The sequence below is a fragment of the Trichomycterus rosablanca genome, chromosome 14 (genome assembly GCF_030014385.1).
Source record: "Trichomycterus rosablanca isolate fTriRos1 chromosome 14, fTriRos1.hap1, whole genome shotgun sequence".
NCBI classification, from domain to species: domain Eukaryota; kingdom Metazoa; phylum Chordata; class Actinopteri; order Siluriformes; family Trichomycteridae; genus Trichomycterus; species Trichomycterus rosablanca.
Genome location: NC_086001.1, coordinates 23,716,581 through 23,733,422, shown reverse-complemented (window position 1 = coordinate 23,733,422; position 16,842 = coordinate 23,716,581). Strand labels below are relative to the sequence as shown.

Genomic DNA, 16,842 nt, shown 5'->3' with positions numbered 1-16,842 from the left:
AGACATGCGCACAGCCAACAGCACAGCTGTTTCATTGGACGGTACACACAAAAAATCAAATCTCTTTCTATACAGGCTCACTGTGGAGGCAAATTGGTGGTTAAGTGGGCGGGTCTAAACTGATGAAGGCTGAATGAATGTACCACAATACAGTATAGTTTAGATAGTTCACACATATAAGAACCCACAAAAACTCTTAGATGTGGATTAAGAAAGTCTGAACATAAGAAATGACTAGACAGTGATGTCTGAAGTAGGACTGAGATCTCGGATCATTACAATAACATGAAACTGCTGCATTTCTGGAACAATAACAACCAAATTCAGTTTAGGAGCTGCTCATTTCTGCAGATCTTCACTGTAAGTGTGCAGAATCTCAAATGGTTTTTGTGCTGCCATACAGCTGGTTGAATGGGGGTTAGTGTAGAATTATATACAAAGATCTAAAGAGAAAAACAGGTTAGCTGGCTGGTTAGCTCAGTTGGTTAGAGCGTGGCGCTAATAACGCCAAGGTCGCGGGTTCGATCCCCGTACGGGCCTCACCCACTTTGGACTTCAACTAATAAACAAGTGAGCCTTCTCTAAGTACCAGGTCCTATTGACCTGGACTTCAAACGTTGTCATTCTGGTAGGACAATAAAATCAATATACTACTTTTTATTCAATGTATTTAACTACATAGTGTTGTACAACATTACATGTGTACTTAATACTTTTGTGTTTTTCTTTGCTCTTGCTCTCGTGGAAGGCGGTCGCACTTCTCTCTCCTCCCTTATCTTCCCTGCTTGGCGCTTCTCCTGTATCGTCCTGTCTCGTCTACTCTACTCTACAGGGTTTCTCTTAGCACTGCTCTTCAAAGAACAAATTATGGAATTGGTTAAATGGTCTCTGAATGCTATTGACACCATCTTCTCATCGAGAAGTTCGGGTTCGGGGGAACCCACATGCCCCGACGAAACGCAGTTGGTAGGATACGCGATGGACTCGTGGGGGAAGTGGGGAGTCGTGTGCCTGGCACCTCTTTCGTTGGAGGACGCAGAGGATGTCTACATATTTGGAACTTTGATTGTGGGGTTTCTGCTGATTGGATTAGGCGTTATCCTGCTGTATCGGGAAATTAAAAGAGTTGGGTCAGTTGTCAAAGGTCCCCAGAAACTGCCCAATTTGATTTGATTGATACGGTGGGCAGAGCCGTTGGAACTCAGACTGCGCATATTAATCGCACTATGGAATCGATCATGGAGAAACTGACGGATTTGCGAAATGAGTCGAATCAGAGACGGATTAATTCAGAGAGTCTGTATTAAAATTTTTCAGACAAAACAACTACTCATTATCTGCTATTCGGCTTCTCCTGTTATCAGCTTCGGCCTTGCTGATATGAAATCCCTCCAGAAGACCTGTTGCTATGGTTACCTCATACCTATCCCTTCCTGCTCCCGGACAGTTTTTCATTCTGGTTAGCAACTGCTGCAAACGCCATCTTATCGCGAACTTTGTACAGACTTTTTGCTACGGGAATGAAGGACTGACAGATTATTTCCCCAACCCCCAACCCAACGTTTTCCACTCTTAGCTTAATTCCACCAACACGGCAGGACAGGTCTGTAGTGCGCGCTGGTTGGCTGCGAATCACCAGATGGCTGCTTGTCGCAGTTGGTTACTCTTCATCCCCTCATCCCTACCAGTGGCTGGTCGTGTGACTATGTTATGTTTTGTTTACATGTGCTTGTGTGCTTAAGGAGCTTTTTTTTCGTGTTACCACAGTGTGCTCCTCAGGGAGCACAATCTGGTTGCTGTTTTTTTTTTATCTCCTATTCTCCCAATGTGTTTATTATTTTTTGTTTCTTATCCTGTCTTCCCGTCCTGTCCCCCCCCACCCCCCCCCCACCCCCTTGTACTGAATGTTGGACGGGTGGATGGCTAATTTCGCTGTAATTGTACTTGTTGCAATTTATAGTGACAATAAAGTTCTACTACTACTACTACTACTACTTGCAAATTTGAATACTTGCATACTTTAATACTTGCTTACTATAATACTTTGCATTAATATATATTGAGCTGCTGTAATAAATGATCTATCTATAGATTCATTTAATTTTATCTGTAATGCTAGTGATGGGCTATCCTAAACTATCTTTAGGAAGGTAGATATATCTAGCTTTGGGGTTGTTGAGGCTAAATATTCATGATTGTTGTAATGTTGCTGCACAGTCACATTAGAAATCCCTTTTAAAACTAATGTTTGATATTTCAGGGTCTGATGAAGACACTAAAAATCTTATCTGGTGGAGAGTGGCCAACCAGGCTCTCTTCACCGGAAAACAGAAAGCAGCGGTTCAAGGGTTTGAGTAAGTAACTGTTTGTTTGACGTAACAAAATTTGTGTTACATCTTATGCATAATATTAATTACAAAGGGTGGTATAAAGACAAGTTTTAGTATTCAAGTTTTGCAAACTTTTTCAAAGCATTAAAAACTTTTAATGACTAAACTTTTTTTGAAGCAGTGTATGCTATATACATTAATAACTGTTATGTGCATTATATTGTAGAGCCTTTGTGTTGGAGAACCAAATGCAGGGGACAGTGACTCCCACTTATGTGAAGAAGAAGTGGGAGAACCTCAAACAAAAATACAAAGTAAGCTTCGTTTGTTGGTAAGATCTTCAGTAAAAATATCAGAAAAGATTTGTAATACAAGTTAAGGTCCTTGTACTGTGTTTATGAATCTTGTAGGAACTTAAGTGTCCACCTACTGGGGTAAGTACAGAGGGTGGTGAAGCAACAGCAGCATCCTGGAAATGGTATGCGGATATGGATGAGGCAATAGGTAGGAGACCATCAATTAGCCCACCGACCCTTATTTCCTCATCTGGCCAGGATGCTGCTGAAGCTTCACCATCCTCAAGAAGCATGGAAACCCCAGCCAAAAAGAGACGAGGGGAGAAAGATTTAGTTGCGTATCTGAGGGAGATGGAAGAAAGGGAAAATGAGAGGGAGATAGAAGCAGCAGAGAACGAGGAGAGAAGATGGAGAGAGGCTGAGGAGAGGGAGGAAAGAATAGAAAGGGAAAGAATAGAACGAGAGGAGAAGAGAGAGCAAGAGGCGCACCAGATAGAGGAAAAGCGAGAGCAAGAGACGCGAGAGAGAGAGGAGAGGAGAGACCAGGAGGCAAGAGAGAGAGAGGAAAGGTTTATTAAAGTCCTACAGATTCTAATGAAAAAATAAATAGTTGAAAATCAAAAAGTGTTGTAGTATTATTACATGTTGTGAGAAAGAAAATGTGTTGGCAAATAATGGAAATAAAGAATTTTCTTTTTCATTTAATCTTAATTTTACAAAACGTAAAAACAAACAACATGAACCTATTAACAAAACATTTTTCTAAATATAATCATGCTCATAAAGAGCTGGTATGCTGTGCTGTGGTGCTGAGACAGCTGCAGCCAGATGCTTTGCATCTTCACCTGATGTTATGTCATTTATTACAGGCTCTGGTTGGTCAACATGTACCTCTGTTAATTCTGGCTCAATGATGTCTCCATGAGTGATACAGAGGTTGTGGAGCACCGCACCGCATGCAACAACCTCCGGGGCGAAGACAGGGCTCACCTCAAGGGCTTTAAAGAAAATGGAACGCCATCTGGTCTTCATCATTCCAAAAGCTCTTTCCACCACATTCCTGGCCTTGGACAGTTTGCTGTTAAAACGAGCCTGTACAGGGTTCTGCACAGGCTCTCGATAGGGGGTCAGGAGCCGGATGGTTGTATTAATGCAGGGATAACCCCCATCCCCAAGAATGTATCGTCCTGCAGGTGGGTATTATCCCTCTTTATACACAGGGCTGTTCTTTAGTACCCTTGCATCATCAACCGACCCAGGGTAACCAACAAAAATATCTCACAGTACAAAAAGTAGCACTGTGCGTTGGCAGATGGGGGTTTTATTTGAATGTGGCACCCATCAGTAGCACCAACTGCCACTCTAAAACATTCCGATCCGGCCAAGTGGGCAAACCCAGCTCCTACACACTCTAGTTAATCACCAGTTGGTAGGGTGATGATCCTCCTGACGAGCCCTCTGACAGCCCTACTCATTTTGTGCACAATGTCGTGCACAGACGATTTTTAAAAAATGATTCTACTGTAATTATTAATATGTGTCAGATCTATCATTTTGTCATTTATTTTCATTGTATTAATTAATCATGGTAATGTAGTATACTGTTGCTAAAGAGGTTAGCAGTACTTACATTATTTCTGAGGTAAAAAATCAATAACTTTCTTAGTTCTCTTCTGTGATTTACTACTCTCTGCCGTCTCAGTGTGGAGTCGGGATACATGACTATAGATTAATCAGTAAGTGGTGCAAATAAAGACGATAAATACCCAAAATGTTGGCGAGTGGAGCTTGAAATGGGCATGCGGTCTGTAACTATGGTCACTTGAAGCTGGTAAGATGGCGGACATAGTACGTACGGGTGTTGTGTGCATACTGCACACTTCTGTACTGAAAGTACATACTTCCTCCAATCTAGTACGTACTCAGTAAGTGTGCGATTTCGGACGCAGCCTAAGTCTGTGTCTGTTTCTGTTGCTTATTCTGAATTGTGTTTGTGTGTAAACTGTGAATTAGTTCTTAATCTGGTCTGATGTTAGTGAATTAAACCTACATCTCTTTGATGGTCTGATCCAAGCCCGGAGTGGCTAATCGGGAGATTCGAGAGGATTCCCGATGGGCCGGCTCATGTCAATCTCGAGTTTGGGCCGGTTGGGAAAAATAATTTTGACATTTATCTGTCACTTATCTAATCTTCTTGCATTCATTCTTCATTCATCTGACAACGCAGCCCCCACATCGCAGTAGATTAGATGGGTTCTACCATCTGAGGGAATCCTGCCCTCCCACATGTTTTAGTTGGTTTGGCCCATGAGGCGTCTTTTCTGGAGCGCCGGTAAAAGTAAATATTTAGCAATAGCAACAGAATAGCGCAAACCATCAGTCGGTGGTGGGCAGGAAGAGGCCAAGTGGAGCCGAAAAGACCAGGTTAAAAAAAAAGAAAAGCAATGGAAGAAGATGCTTCCAAATGTGCCAAATTAACAGACATGTTTTTCCAGAGGACAGACCCCATGCAGCCGGTATTGCGCAACATAGCCAAGTCAACTTAGCGTAGTTTATTTTGTAGAACCCAGTACACACCATTAATCACAAATATCCAGTTTCAAGCTGAAAATAATAAACATAATTTGATGTGTAATATATTAAACAGCCTAACTCATTAATGGAATGTTTTTGTTCAGACGCTACTGTACTGATGATCCAGAGGAGGCCATGACTACTGAAGGGACAGGTAGAGGACAGTCTAACAGATTTATTTAAACTAAGATAGTTATTTGTAATGTAAAATATAACGTAGAGAATATACATGATATATGTTAAATTAATCAGACATTCAGAAAGATGTCAGCACGATAGCCTAATTTATTTTAACAAATGAAGACAAATAGCCTAAATCACTATCTTACAATCACTATCTAAATTACAATTTTACACCATCATATTATAGGCTAAATTGTTAAAAAAAAAAAAAAAGAAAGAAAAAAAAAACTTCAAGCATGTTATGTTATTCAGCAAAACAGGCTAACCCTTAATGAAATGTTTTTTAGCCTCAGAGCAGCAGATAAGCCATGTCTCATGTCTATAGACAATGACACCGTTATTAATAAAGTGCACTGCTTAGGAGGCTTTTGATGCTGTAGGTAGCCTACTAAATAGTGAAGCTACTTAAGAGTTTAGTGTAAACCTAACAATAGAGCACCTCTCTGTTGAAAAGACAAATGCAATTTTTATTTTTATTTCAACTTATTGCTCCTGTACAAATGTAAATACTTGTTTCATCTTTATCACATTTTTACCTTTTAAATCTTTATCTGATTTAAATTTGAATTAAACTTGTTTATGTGAAGTGTTTTCTGTTAACTTACCATCATATACCTGAACTTATACCAAATAAAAAGTCATTGTAAGAGCTAGCTGCTGTTTTATTTATTCAAATTTTTCCTCCGTGGAAAAAGTGGGCCGGGTTTGGTCATGAAACTCCCGGGCTGAAAAAGGGGCCCAACTCCGGCCCTGGTGAAAACTTGATGTTTGGAGCCCCTCTGGTGTGCAGGTTGGTACTGTGTATCAGCACTACTTACTGTGTGCAGGACCTGAGTCGTATCTGCTCCAGTCACTGGTTGGTGACATTAAGCTCAGTCAAGAACTTTAAGAAATATATAATTTAGATAGTTCACACATATAAGAACCCACAAAACCTCTTAGATGTGTATTATTAAAGTCCGCTTCAGCTGCTTGAATGGGGTTAGTGTAGAATTATGTACAAAGATCTAAAGAAAATACAGATGAGCTGGCTGGTTAGCTCAGTTGGTTAGAGCGTGGTGCTAATAACGCCAAGGTCGCGGGTTCGATCCCCGTACGGGCCACACCTGCTTTTGGACATAATCTAACAAACAAGTGATCCTTCTCTAACTAGCAGGTCCTATTGATCTGGGCTTCAAACGTTGTCGCTGACAAGTGTGAGATCTTTTTACTGCCCCTCTCATTCAGGTCAGAAACATGCCATTATTTCAATTAGCCAAACTTAATGACCCTTCTGTAAATGGTTTATTATGCACAGTGCTGCTACTGGCTTGTTTTTCTTTTCTACAATGTAAGTTCATACCTTCAGGTTCATGTTATTTGAGATCTCTACATAGATTTCTTCCTCATGTACAGAAAGACGCAGTTTAGTTTGAGATAGAGGTGGGCGGATCGATCCAAATATCGATAATATCGATACCAACGCTGGAATTGATATTGAGCAATACTCGTGTAAAAAGATCGATACTCAAGCAGTCGATTCATCACAGTCTCTCTGTCTGTAAGAGTAGCGCTGCGCTGTGTCACACAGCATGGAGCAGCGCCCCCTCCCCCCTCCCCCCTCTCGTCTTTTGTTGTTGCACCGTCACGTGGCTCAGCGGCGCCAGCCAAACAGCCATGCAGGTAAGCTCAGCCTGGCCCGCCCACTCAGCGCTCTCCTTGAGTCCACACGTCACAGTACGGAGAGAGACATGATACTGTTCTTAAATAAAAACCTCTAATCCTTTGTTCTCAACGGGGGGGAGGGCCCACAGTGTAGCTGTATTCTGTGTAGCTGTATTCTTTCTTTATTTATACTTTCTTTATTTAATTTTCACTTATTGTTTTTATTTAGTTTAAAGCCAGAAGTGCACTGAAGGGAAGAAATTCCTTATTCTTTGTATTATTTTCTTGTATTGTTCGACTTGAAAAAAAGAACAAGTTTGAAACTGTTTACAGTATTTGTTGTGGTGTGTTAATTTTTCTGTATTAAGGTTTGTCAGCTCTCTAACCTCAGAAGATTGTTTTAATTAGCTTTAAGTTATATTTTTTTACACTCTTTATTAAAGAAAAAACGTAGAGAAGTGCACTGAAGGGAAGAAATTCCTTATTTTTTTTATTATTTTATTGTATTGTTCGACTTGAAAAACAGAATAAGTTTGAAACTGTTTACAGTATTTGTTGTGGTGTGTTAATTTTGTTGTATTGTGGTTTGTCAGCCCTCTACCTCAGGAGATTTTGTTTTAAGTTGTGTTGAGTGATATTTTTTTACACTCTGTTTATTTAAGAAAAAACAGAATTGCACTGAAAGGAAGAAAATTCCTTATTTTTTATTGTTTTTCCTAAGAACAATTCTATTTGAAAAAAGAAACAAAGAAAGAAAGAACTAGAAAAGATGTCTAGTGAGGGGAGAATTTTTATTTTATTTTTGTATTGTGGTTTATCCTTTTCTACCTCAAAAAAGATTTATTTTCCTAATGTTAAGGCAAACCTTGTTTTGTTACTGTTCCATTGTTTCTAAACAAAAATGTTGATTGTGATAATAAAGTATTTTGTTGTCACGTACAATGTTTGGCGAAATTCTATCCTAGGTCTTTTGGATCCTTTGGATCTATGAAGCTTAAATATAAAAAAGTATCGGTATCGATATCGGCGATACTGGCCCTGCATTTACTTGGTATCGAATCGATACCAAAATTCCCGGTATCACCCACCTCTAGTTTGAGAAGCTCACAGCGGGAGAGCGAGTGAGTCTGCGCGTTCAAATGAATCAAATGATTCTTTGAGTCGATTCTTTAATTCGGTTCTTTAAGTCGAAGGACAGGAATAGACTCGAAAGAGTCGATTCACTAAGTTGATAGTACTCAGCAATCCAAGCAGTTGGAAGCTGAATGAGTCGCTTCCCTACATAGTGCACTACGTAGATAGTATTTTAGATATGAATTTATGTTCCCTACATAGTGCACTAAATTGTATATCAGATAACGGATTTATGTTCCTTACATAGTGGACTACGTAGTGCACTAGATAGTGAATTAGACAATTGGTTTATTTTCCCTACACAGTGCACTAGATACTGTATTACATAATTAATTATGTTCCCTACAGAGTGCACTAGATTGTATTTTTGATCATAGATTTATGTTCCCTTCTTATTGCACTAGACAGGATATTAGACAATTGATTTATGTTCCCTACACAGTGCCCTAGATTGTATATCAGATAACGGATTTACGCAGTCGTAGTAAAAAAGTCTGTGTCTCCTTCATGTGTGTGTGTGCGCTCTTGGCCGCTCGTTGTAGATTCCGGGAGATTTTATCTGACTTGCAGGAATCAGGGAGCCGCTATGTATATGCGGGAGACTCCCGAAACTTTTTCTGTACTTTATTTTACAAAAAGCCAGAGTGTACAATGAGAGGGGGAATTATGTTTCTTATTATATAATTGTTTCTTAACAAAAACCCCAGACTTCATTAGTTTATTACATTAATAAAATTACTTTTTATTCACCTACAAACTGTAGTGGGTTTTTACTGCACATGATGAACTAATTAACACAAAATCATTTATTAGTCAAAGCAAATTGATGATACATTCACCTCATAAATCATGATACACTGCTCTTCCCTACATGAAAGTAAGTACAAAGTATCAGTATCGGCTCGATATCGGCGATACTGACCCTGTATTTACTTGGTATCGGATCGATATCAAATTTAGCAGTATCGCACACCACTAATACAGATGTGCTAATGGAGATGTTTTACTGCTAAGCTGCTGTTCAACTCCAGTCCAGTTGGTGACGCTGGTGCGTCTTAAGTTCTGCCAACCGCCATTAAACATCATAAGAAGAACAAGAAGCTGCTGTGTTTGTACTGTAGAGCCTCATCTGTAAGTAAAATATGTATTTAATTATAACCCTTATATTTAATTATAACCACATTCTAATTAATAATAAAACTAGAGTTCATAATAAAACATCACTGTGAGGATTTGAGGAGATTTAACTTCAGTTTTATTTAAACACACAAACTATTAGCTGCTCCGCTAACTGTTAGCATCACACATGATTCAGTACTGATGAACCGATTTATTGAACCGATCCAGCAAAATGAATCAATTGAGCGGAACTGATTGAGTTTCTTCATGATTAAATCTCACAGTTTTATATAAACACGTGATATTTTTAAACTTTGTTTATAGTTGAACTTTGTTTATAGTTGAACTTTGTTTACAGGTGAACTTTGTTTATAGTTGAACTTTGTTTATAGTTGAACTTTGTTTACAGGTGAACTTTGTTTATAGTTGAACTTTGTTTACAGGTGAACTTTGTTTATAGTTGAATAGTCTGTCTGTCTGTCTATTAGATCTTTAATAATGCAGTCAGCAGAAGAGGGAGACGTCACTCCTGTGGATCTACAACATGAAGAATTCCAGAATAAAATAATACAAAAGGAGGATGATGATGATGATGATGATTTTTTCTGTAAGTAAATATAGAGCATGATGCCACTTTTTCACCAGACAGTGTGGTACAGTACAGTATTATACAGTACAGTATGGTACAGTTTAGTGTAGTACAGTACAGTAGTACAGTACAGCTGCTACACTCCAGTCTGGATTTAAGTTTTAATGTAACTAGGATTTATTTATGATTAGGAACTAGGGATGTCCCGATCACGTTTTTTTGTTCTTGATCCCGATCCCGATCTTTAATTTTGATCCCGATCCGATACCGATTCTCAAACCGATACTTGTATTTTCTAGATATTGTCTAGATAAGAACTAGATAACACTGTTTACACAGTGCACACTTCAAGTACATTACAGTTATTCAAATTAATCCAGTGTATATGTTTAACAACTGAATAGCTCTGCAGTGCTGTAGGAAAAAAATTGCCTGCATCCAAACTATTGCTTAATGTTCTTTTACAAAATAAAAGTAAACAAACCTAGTGCAGCATTGTAGTAAAAATGAAGTGAGATAATTACAGTTTCACTTTGAACTTTATATTCAAAGAACATAATTCTGTTTAATGCAGTGATACACTAAACATGAACAAAAATCTCCACTCACAAGTGGTGTAGCAGCTTAACTTGAATATAAAAAACAAATAAGTTACTTAACAGCATTACAGTAAAACCTGAATACCAAAATAAAATGGAAAGTCACTCTTTTCTAATGAAGGAAAGCCAGTTCTTAAAGTGCTTGTATTGTGACAATGGATTGATGGACGTTTCTACGCAAAGTGAGTGTGTTTTGACCCTTTGGGGCTTCCATAGTGCATGGGATAGCATGCTCGGCTCTGGCTGTCCGCTATTCGGAACAGAATAAGTTAACAAAGTGTTTTGCTCCCGACAATTAGTGAATATACCGTGTATTTTATTTCTTTATTAAACGAGTGCATCACTACGACGCTCGGTTACATAACTAAGCCAATCAGAGTGCTTGATACTGAGATGTCGTTCAGTCTTGTAACACGTAAACTCATAAAAGCTGTATGTTATGGTCCTGAAGTTTTCATACTCGGATTAAAAGTTATTGTTTTGTAAACCGGAGTGATCCTCGACTCACACACCATATAAACAGTAAAATTCTACAGTAATGAACGCAGCTCTGCTCCCACCGCCTCGTGAAACGCTCGCATTACAGACATTACACCGCTGTTGGACTCGTTTTACTTTCCAATTTAAAGTTAAAAATGCCTTGATCGGCCCTGATCCCGATCTGTGAGATCGGATCGGGACATCCCTATTAGGAACCAAACCCACAACCTTCAGTTTCCTCCAGTTGTTGAGTTTCTTCTTCTCATATTGATGAATTTCAGGTGAAGTCACTTTAATCCCTGCAGAACTTGTGGCTTCTGTGGAACTGCTCTTCTCAGAGGACCAACAGTGTGGAGGTTTCCAGATGAAGCCTGTGAAGAAAGAAGAACCTGAAGATAAAGATGAACTCAGTAAGACTTGAGCAAAATCATTTGTCCTTATTTGGTCGTGTCTGAATTTCTTGTAATATTTTAGTATTTTAGTGCAGAAGTGAGCAGGTGACTGAAATGAGGAGACAGAAGATAAAGAAGATTAAACAGATCATGCTGACTGTACCGTGTTTACACTAGTATATAATTACAGAGTAATGCCAGGTGAATACAAGTGGCTGAATGATTGGGTAATGAATGAGAAGAAATAAAGTCGAGTATATAAGCTGATATATTCAATATATACGTGACTGTTTGTGCTGATGGTCCTGGAGAGATGAGTCTGCACCTTCCATCCAGATCTTAACTCTCCTCCTTTTTTTAGAAAGTGTTTCAGGCCTGAAATGCAGGAATGGATGTTTATTAATAAATGAAATGAAGTTGAGCAGATAAAAGATGAAACATCTCAGCTTCATCCTGTCTGACATCAAATAAAAGTCAAAGTCTGTGTTTATATTATTATTTGCTTTTCCCATACTGTCCCAACTTTTTCTGATTTGGGGTTGTATTGTTATTATTATTATTATTATTATTATTATTATTAAATCTGCTGAAACCCTGTGTGAACAAAGGTTTATAGGTCGTGTTTTTGACAGATAGTATAGAAGTACGTGTCTGTTAGTTCTAACTTAAGTGCTTAATAAAGAAGTTGGTCGTTACTACCAACAATAACAAACTTTTTTTTTTTCTTTCACAAAACAAAGAGATTTCAGGTGAAGGAACCTCGATCCCTGTGGAACACGTCACCTCTGAGGAACACCTCACCCCAGAGGACCAACAGTGTGGAGGTTTCCAGATGAAGCCTGTGAAGAAGGAAGAACCTGAAGATAAAGATGAACTCAGTAAGATATTTTTTATCTTGATTAAAATAAGATTTGGATTGAATAGAATCAGAGGAACCTGGGATGAAGCATCATACAGTGAAAGCTTGTATTGTGCTCATGCAGATCAGTGTGAGCAGGAAATGATGAATGCAGGATGAATCACGTTACAGGACTTTAGCATCAGATCTCAGTTTAACAATTACTAACAGTATTTATTATTTATAATGTTATAAATGTATTTATTATTTATAATGTTATAAATGTATTTGATTATTTATAATGTTATAAATGTATATGATTATTTATAATGTTATAAATGTATTTGATTATTTATAATGTTCTAAATGTTTTTGATTATTTATAATGTTATAAATGTATTTGATTATTTATAATGTTGTAAATGTGTTTGATTATTTATGTTATAAATGTATTTGATTATTTATAATGTTATAAATGTTTTTGATTATTTATAATGTTATAAATGTATTTGATTATTTATAATGTTATAAATGTATTTGATTATTTTCTGCTTCAGAACTGAACAAGGATTTCTGCTGCTCCTCGTGTCCACGTTCCTCTACAACCCAAAATCAGCTCCACAATCACATCAAGAGCTGCAACCATGATAAATATGAGACTCTGGTGAAGATTAAGACTGAACATGAGGATCTGACGCCCACCAGAAGCTCCAGTCATCAGCAAACGTCCTCTGGTACTGTCAGCATTAACACCTCTCTCAGTCCCACACAGGAAGAAGGAAACGTCTGCTCACAGTGTGGGAAGAGCTTCAGGTTCCTGAGTCATCTCAAAATACACCAGCGCATTCACACAGGAGAGAAACCATATCAATGCTCACAGTGTGGAAAGAGTTTTAATACACAGAGTGATCTCAAAAAACACCAGCGCATTCACACTGGAGAGAAACCGTATCAGTGCTCACAGTGTGGGAAGAGTTTTTTTACACAGTCTAGTCTCAAAATCCACCAGCGCATTCACACTGGAGAGAAACCGTATCAGTGTGCACAGTGTGAAAAGAGTTTTATTACACAGGGTAATCTCAAAAAACACCAGCACATTCACACTGGAGAGAAACCGTATCAGTGTTCACAGTGTGGAAAGAGTTTTAATCAACAGAGTGATTTGAAAAGACACCAGCGCATTCACACTGGAGAGAAACCCTATCAGTGCTCACAGTGTGAGAAGAGTTTTAATCAACAGAGTGCTCTCAAAACACACAAGCGCATTCACACTGGAGAGAAACCGTATCAGTGTTCACAGTGTGGAAAGAGTTTTAATCAACAGAGTGATTTGAAAACACACCAGCGCATTCACACTGGAGAGAAACCCTATCAGTGCTCACAGTGTGAGAAGAGTTTTAATCAACAGAGTGCTCTCAAAACACACAAGCGCATTCACACTGGAGAGAAACCGTATCAGTGCTTACAGTGTGGAAAGAGTTTTAATCAACAGAATGAGTTGAAAAGACACCAGCGCATTCACACTGGAGAGAAACCGTATCAGTGCTCACAGTGTGGAAAGAGTTTTAATATAAAGAGTAATCTCAAATTACACCAGTGCATTCACACTGGAGAGAAACCTTATCAGTGCTCACAGTGTGGAAAGAGTTTTAATACACAGAGTCATTTTAAAATACACCAGCGCGTTCACACTGGAGAGAAACCTTATCAGTGCTCACAGTGTGGAAAGAGTTTTAATACACAGAGTCATTTTAAAATACACCAGCGCGTTCACACTGGAGAGAAACCGTATCAGTGCTTACAGTGTGGAAAGAGTTTTAATATTAAGAGTAATCTCAAAATACACCAGCGCGTTCACACTGGAGAGAAACCGTATCAGTGCTCACAGTGTGGGAAGGGTTTTAATCAACATTGTAATCTCAAAACACACCAACGCATTCACACTGGAGAGAAACATTAGCTGCATCCAGAATCGCATACTAACAGAGTCTGTACTACATTGGAGGAAGTATGCGGCGCTTTCAGTACAGAAGTGTGCAGTATGCACACAACACTAGGGGTGGGCGATATGGCCTTTAAAAAATATCACGATATCTTTGAGATAATGATATTCACTCGCGATACATAAGAACACTTTTGTTTTGCAGACACTCAGGAAATTTAAGGTACAAATGTTATTAAATGTCCATTAAATTAAGCATCACTTCCAGTAGGGCTGGGTGATATGGCAAAAAAACTCATATGCTCATATGCTTTAGAGAAGTAGTGATATACGATATGATATAATGTAAACTTAAAGTAGACTGCATTTCAAATTATTATGCTAATTGGATTAAAGTGTCAAAAAGATTACATTTTTTGTTTCTTAATTTAACTCATGGCTGGTATTGTGTCTCATGGCTCTTTGGATCTTTGTTTTAATGGGCAGAGTGGTCTGAAAAGACACCAGCGCATTCACACTGGAGAGAAACCATACCAGTGGTCACAGTGTGGAAAGAGTTTGAATTAGGGATGCATCAATACCATTTTTTTCCCAACCGAGTACAAGTACATGTATTTTTGTACTTGCCGATACCGTTACCTTTTTAGAATGATGCAATCTGGAGCATTATGGAATAGTGCAATGGAAAAGTTTATTTGTTCCTTTGAGTACACGCACTGAACAGAAATCAACAGTCTCACAAAAACAGTTTTTTAAAAACAAAAACACACGTGAGAAGTGACGAGAAGTTTAATGATACCACGTCCAAAAATGCACGTCAACAAATAGCGAGTGATCAAAGTGTTTGTGCGCTGATGCGATGAAATCAAGGAAGAAAAATAAATGAATCTGAGTGGATTTGGCAACACGAATAGCATGGATTGTTCTGTAGTGAGTTAGAGGTTAATAAATATTTTTGCAATGTTGGTGATTTGTTGTTATGTTTTGTAGAGAACGATCAGGTCAGAAATACTGTAAAATGTGTGTGTGTGCTGGTGTATTCTGATATAAACTATATTATCCCCCTGTCCCACCTGTTTACACTCCTCTCTCCTGCGTTTCCCCTCACACCGTATCCTGCGTTCTCATTGGCTGTTCGACATGTCACTCATTCCCAGCCGAGCGCTCGACGAGCCGGTCGGCTCGAGTTGCTGAATAGTTCACACTTGGTGATCGAGAGCCGAGTTTTAAGCACACGGTATCGGATGTTTAGTATCAGAGCCTCGTTTGCGAGTACGAGTACAAGTTAATGAGCGCGGTATCTGGCAAATACCCGATACCAGCATCGGTACTCATGCATCTCTAGTTTTAATGTAAAGAGTAATCTCAAATTACACCATCGCATTCACACTGGAGAGAAACCATATCAGTGCTCACAGTTACCACTTTTCCACCAAAAGCACCATGGTTCTTGAACCGGTTCTGTTCAGGTTTCTCAGAACCTTGGTGTTCTGTAGAGAACCGACATGCGTTTCCACCAGTTTTTGAGAACCAAGCTTACGTCATCATCAGTGGGCGTTACTTAACGAAAGTTAAAGAGTCGTACCATCATGGCGGAGCTTGTAGATTATCTGTGAGCATTTGTGCTGTTACAGATGTTTGTTTTTGTCTCACTTGTTGTTTTCTTTAGTTCATTGACGTGAGAAGCGTTTTGCGCTTCGCTTTCACCGCAACTCTCAGTGCAAATAGCCGATTTGATCAGCACTGCTATAAAACATCACTAAAGTTCCACAACACGAACATCCATCTGTGTCAAATAACCATCAAATCCAGCCTAAAGGCTCCACATATATCTGTGTTTAGCTGGATTTACTTCATGTGTGGTGTTTATGCAGCTCGAGGTTCTCGGGAGAGTCAAAAAAGCTTCACGTAAAAAATTAAGTGTAAAGTGGCTGAATGTACTAAAATACGACATAGAAACACGATTACACGTTATAAGTGCGCTGTACTGCCCAAATTCATCGCTTAGTGTTTTAGTATAATAAGCCACGTTATGGTTTATTTTTCACGTTAAGCGTTGTTCGTTCTGTCCGGGTCACTTTTACCGCGTCATATCACACACTTCATCTTTTTAAAGGCGCTTTGAAAATATCAGCAACAAAATCCAATCAGGTGGATTTTAAAAGATAAAAATGCAGCATTAAGCTCCATACGAGACACCAGCAGACGCCACTGTTGCTGTCGCTATTCTGTACAACATGACACACCCACATGTGACGTCACGGTTCAGGCTGAAAAACCAAGTATTCTGTGGGGCCAGATTGAAAAAAAATTGAACCGGTTCCAAATCAAGTTCAGGAACCGGAACGGACCGGAACCGGTGGAAAAGGGGTAACAGTTTTAATCAACAGAGTGCTTTCATAATTCACCAGCGCATTCACACTGGAGATAAACCGTTTCAGTGCTTACAGTGTGGAAAGAGTTTTAATATAAAGAGTGAGCTTAAAATACACCAGCGCATTCAAAGTGAAGAGAAACCGTATCAGTGCTCACTGTGTGGGAAGAGTTTTAATACAATGAGTGAGCTTAAAATACACCAGCACATTCACAGTGGGGAGAAACTGTATCAGTGTTTACAGTGTGGAAAGAGTTTTAATCAACAGAGTCAAAACACACAAGCGCATTTACACTGGAGAGAAACCATATGGGTGCTCACAGTGTGGAAAGAGTTTTAATATACAGT

General features: G+C 38.8%; 1 protein-coding gene and 2 non-coding genes across 3 annotated transcripts; all 3 read left to right on the top strand.

The window, feature by feature from the left end:
• Nucleotides 1-466: 466 nt before the first annotated feature.
• On the top strand, nucleotides 467-540 carry trnai-aau (transfer RNA isoleucine (anticodon AAU)). Its single transcript has one exon. It is a non-coding gene; the product is annotated as a tRNA-Ile (tRNA).
• A 5,872-nt stretch (nucleotides 541-6,412) lies between these two features.
• On the top strand, nucleotides 6,413-6,486 carry trnai-aau (transfer RNA isoleucine (anticodon AAU)). Its single transcript has one exon. It is a non-coding gene; the product is annotated as a tRNA-Ile (tRNA).
• A 468-nt stretch (nucleotides 6,487-6,954) lies between these two features.
• Nucleotides 6,955-16,842, top strand: LOC134326221 (zinc finger protein 271-like). The gene is made up of 3 exons (XM_063008403.1): nucleotides 6,955-7,045; nucleotides 12,946-14,088; nucleotides 16,509-16,842. Exons 1-3 carry the CDS (start codon nucleotides 6,955-6,957, stop codon nucleotides 16,832-16,834), a joined length of 1,560 nt encoding a protein of 519 aa, XP_062864473.1. The 3' UTR covers nucleotides 16,835-16,842.

Coding starts and splice junctions, on each gene's coding strand:
- LOC134326221 (XM_063008403.1), top strand. CDS start 6,955: ATGGAGCAGCGCCCCCTCCCCCCTCCCCCCTCTCGTCTTTTGTTGTTG. Junction 7,046..12,945: donor CCAGCCAAACAGCCATGCAG/GTAAGCTCAGCC, acceptor CTCTCAGTCCCA/CACAGGAAGAAGGAAACGTC. Junction 14,089..16,508: donor TGGGAAGGGTTTTAATCAAC/ATTGTAATCTCA, acceptor GTTTTAATCAAC/AGAGTGCTTTCATAATTCAC.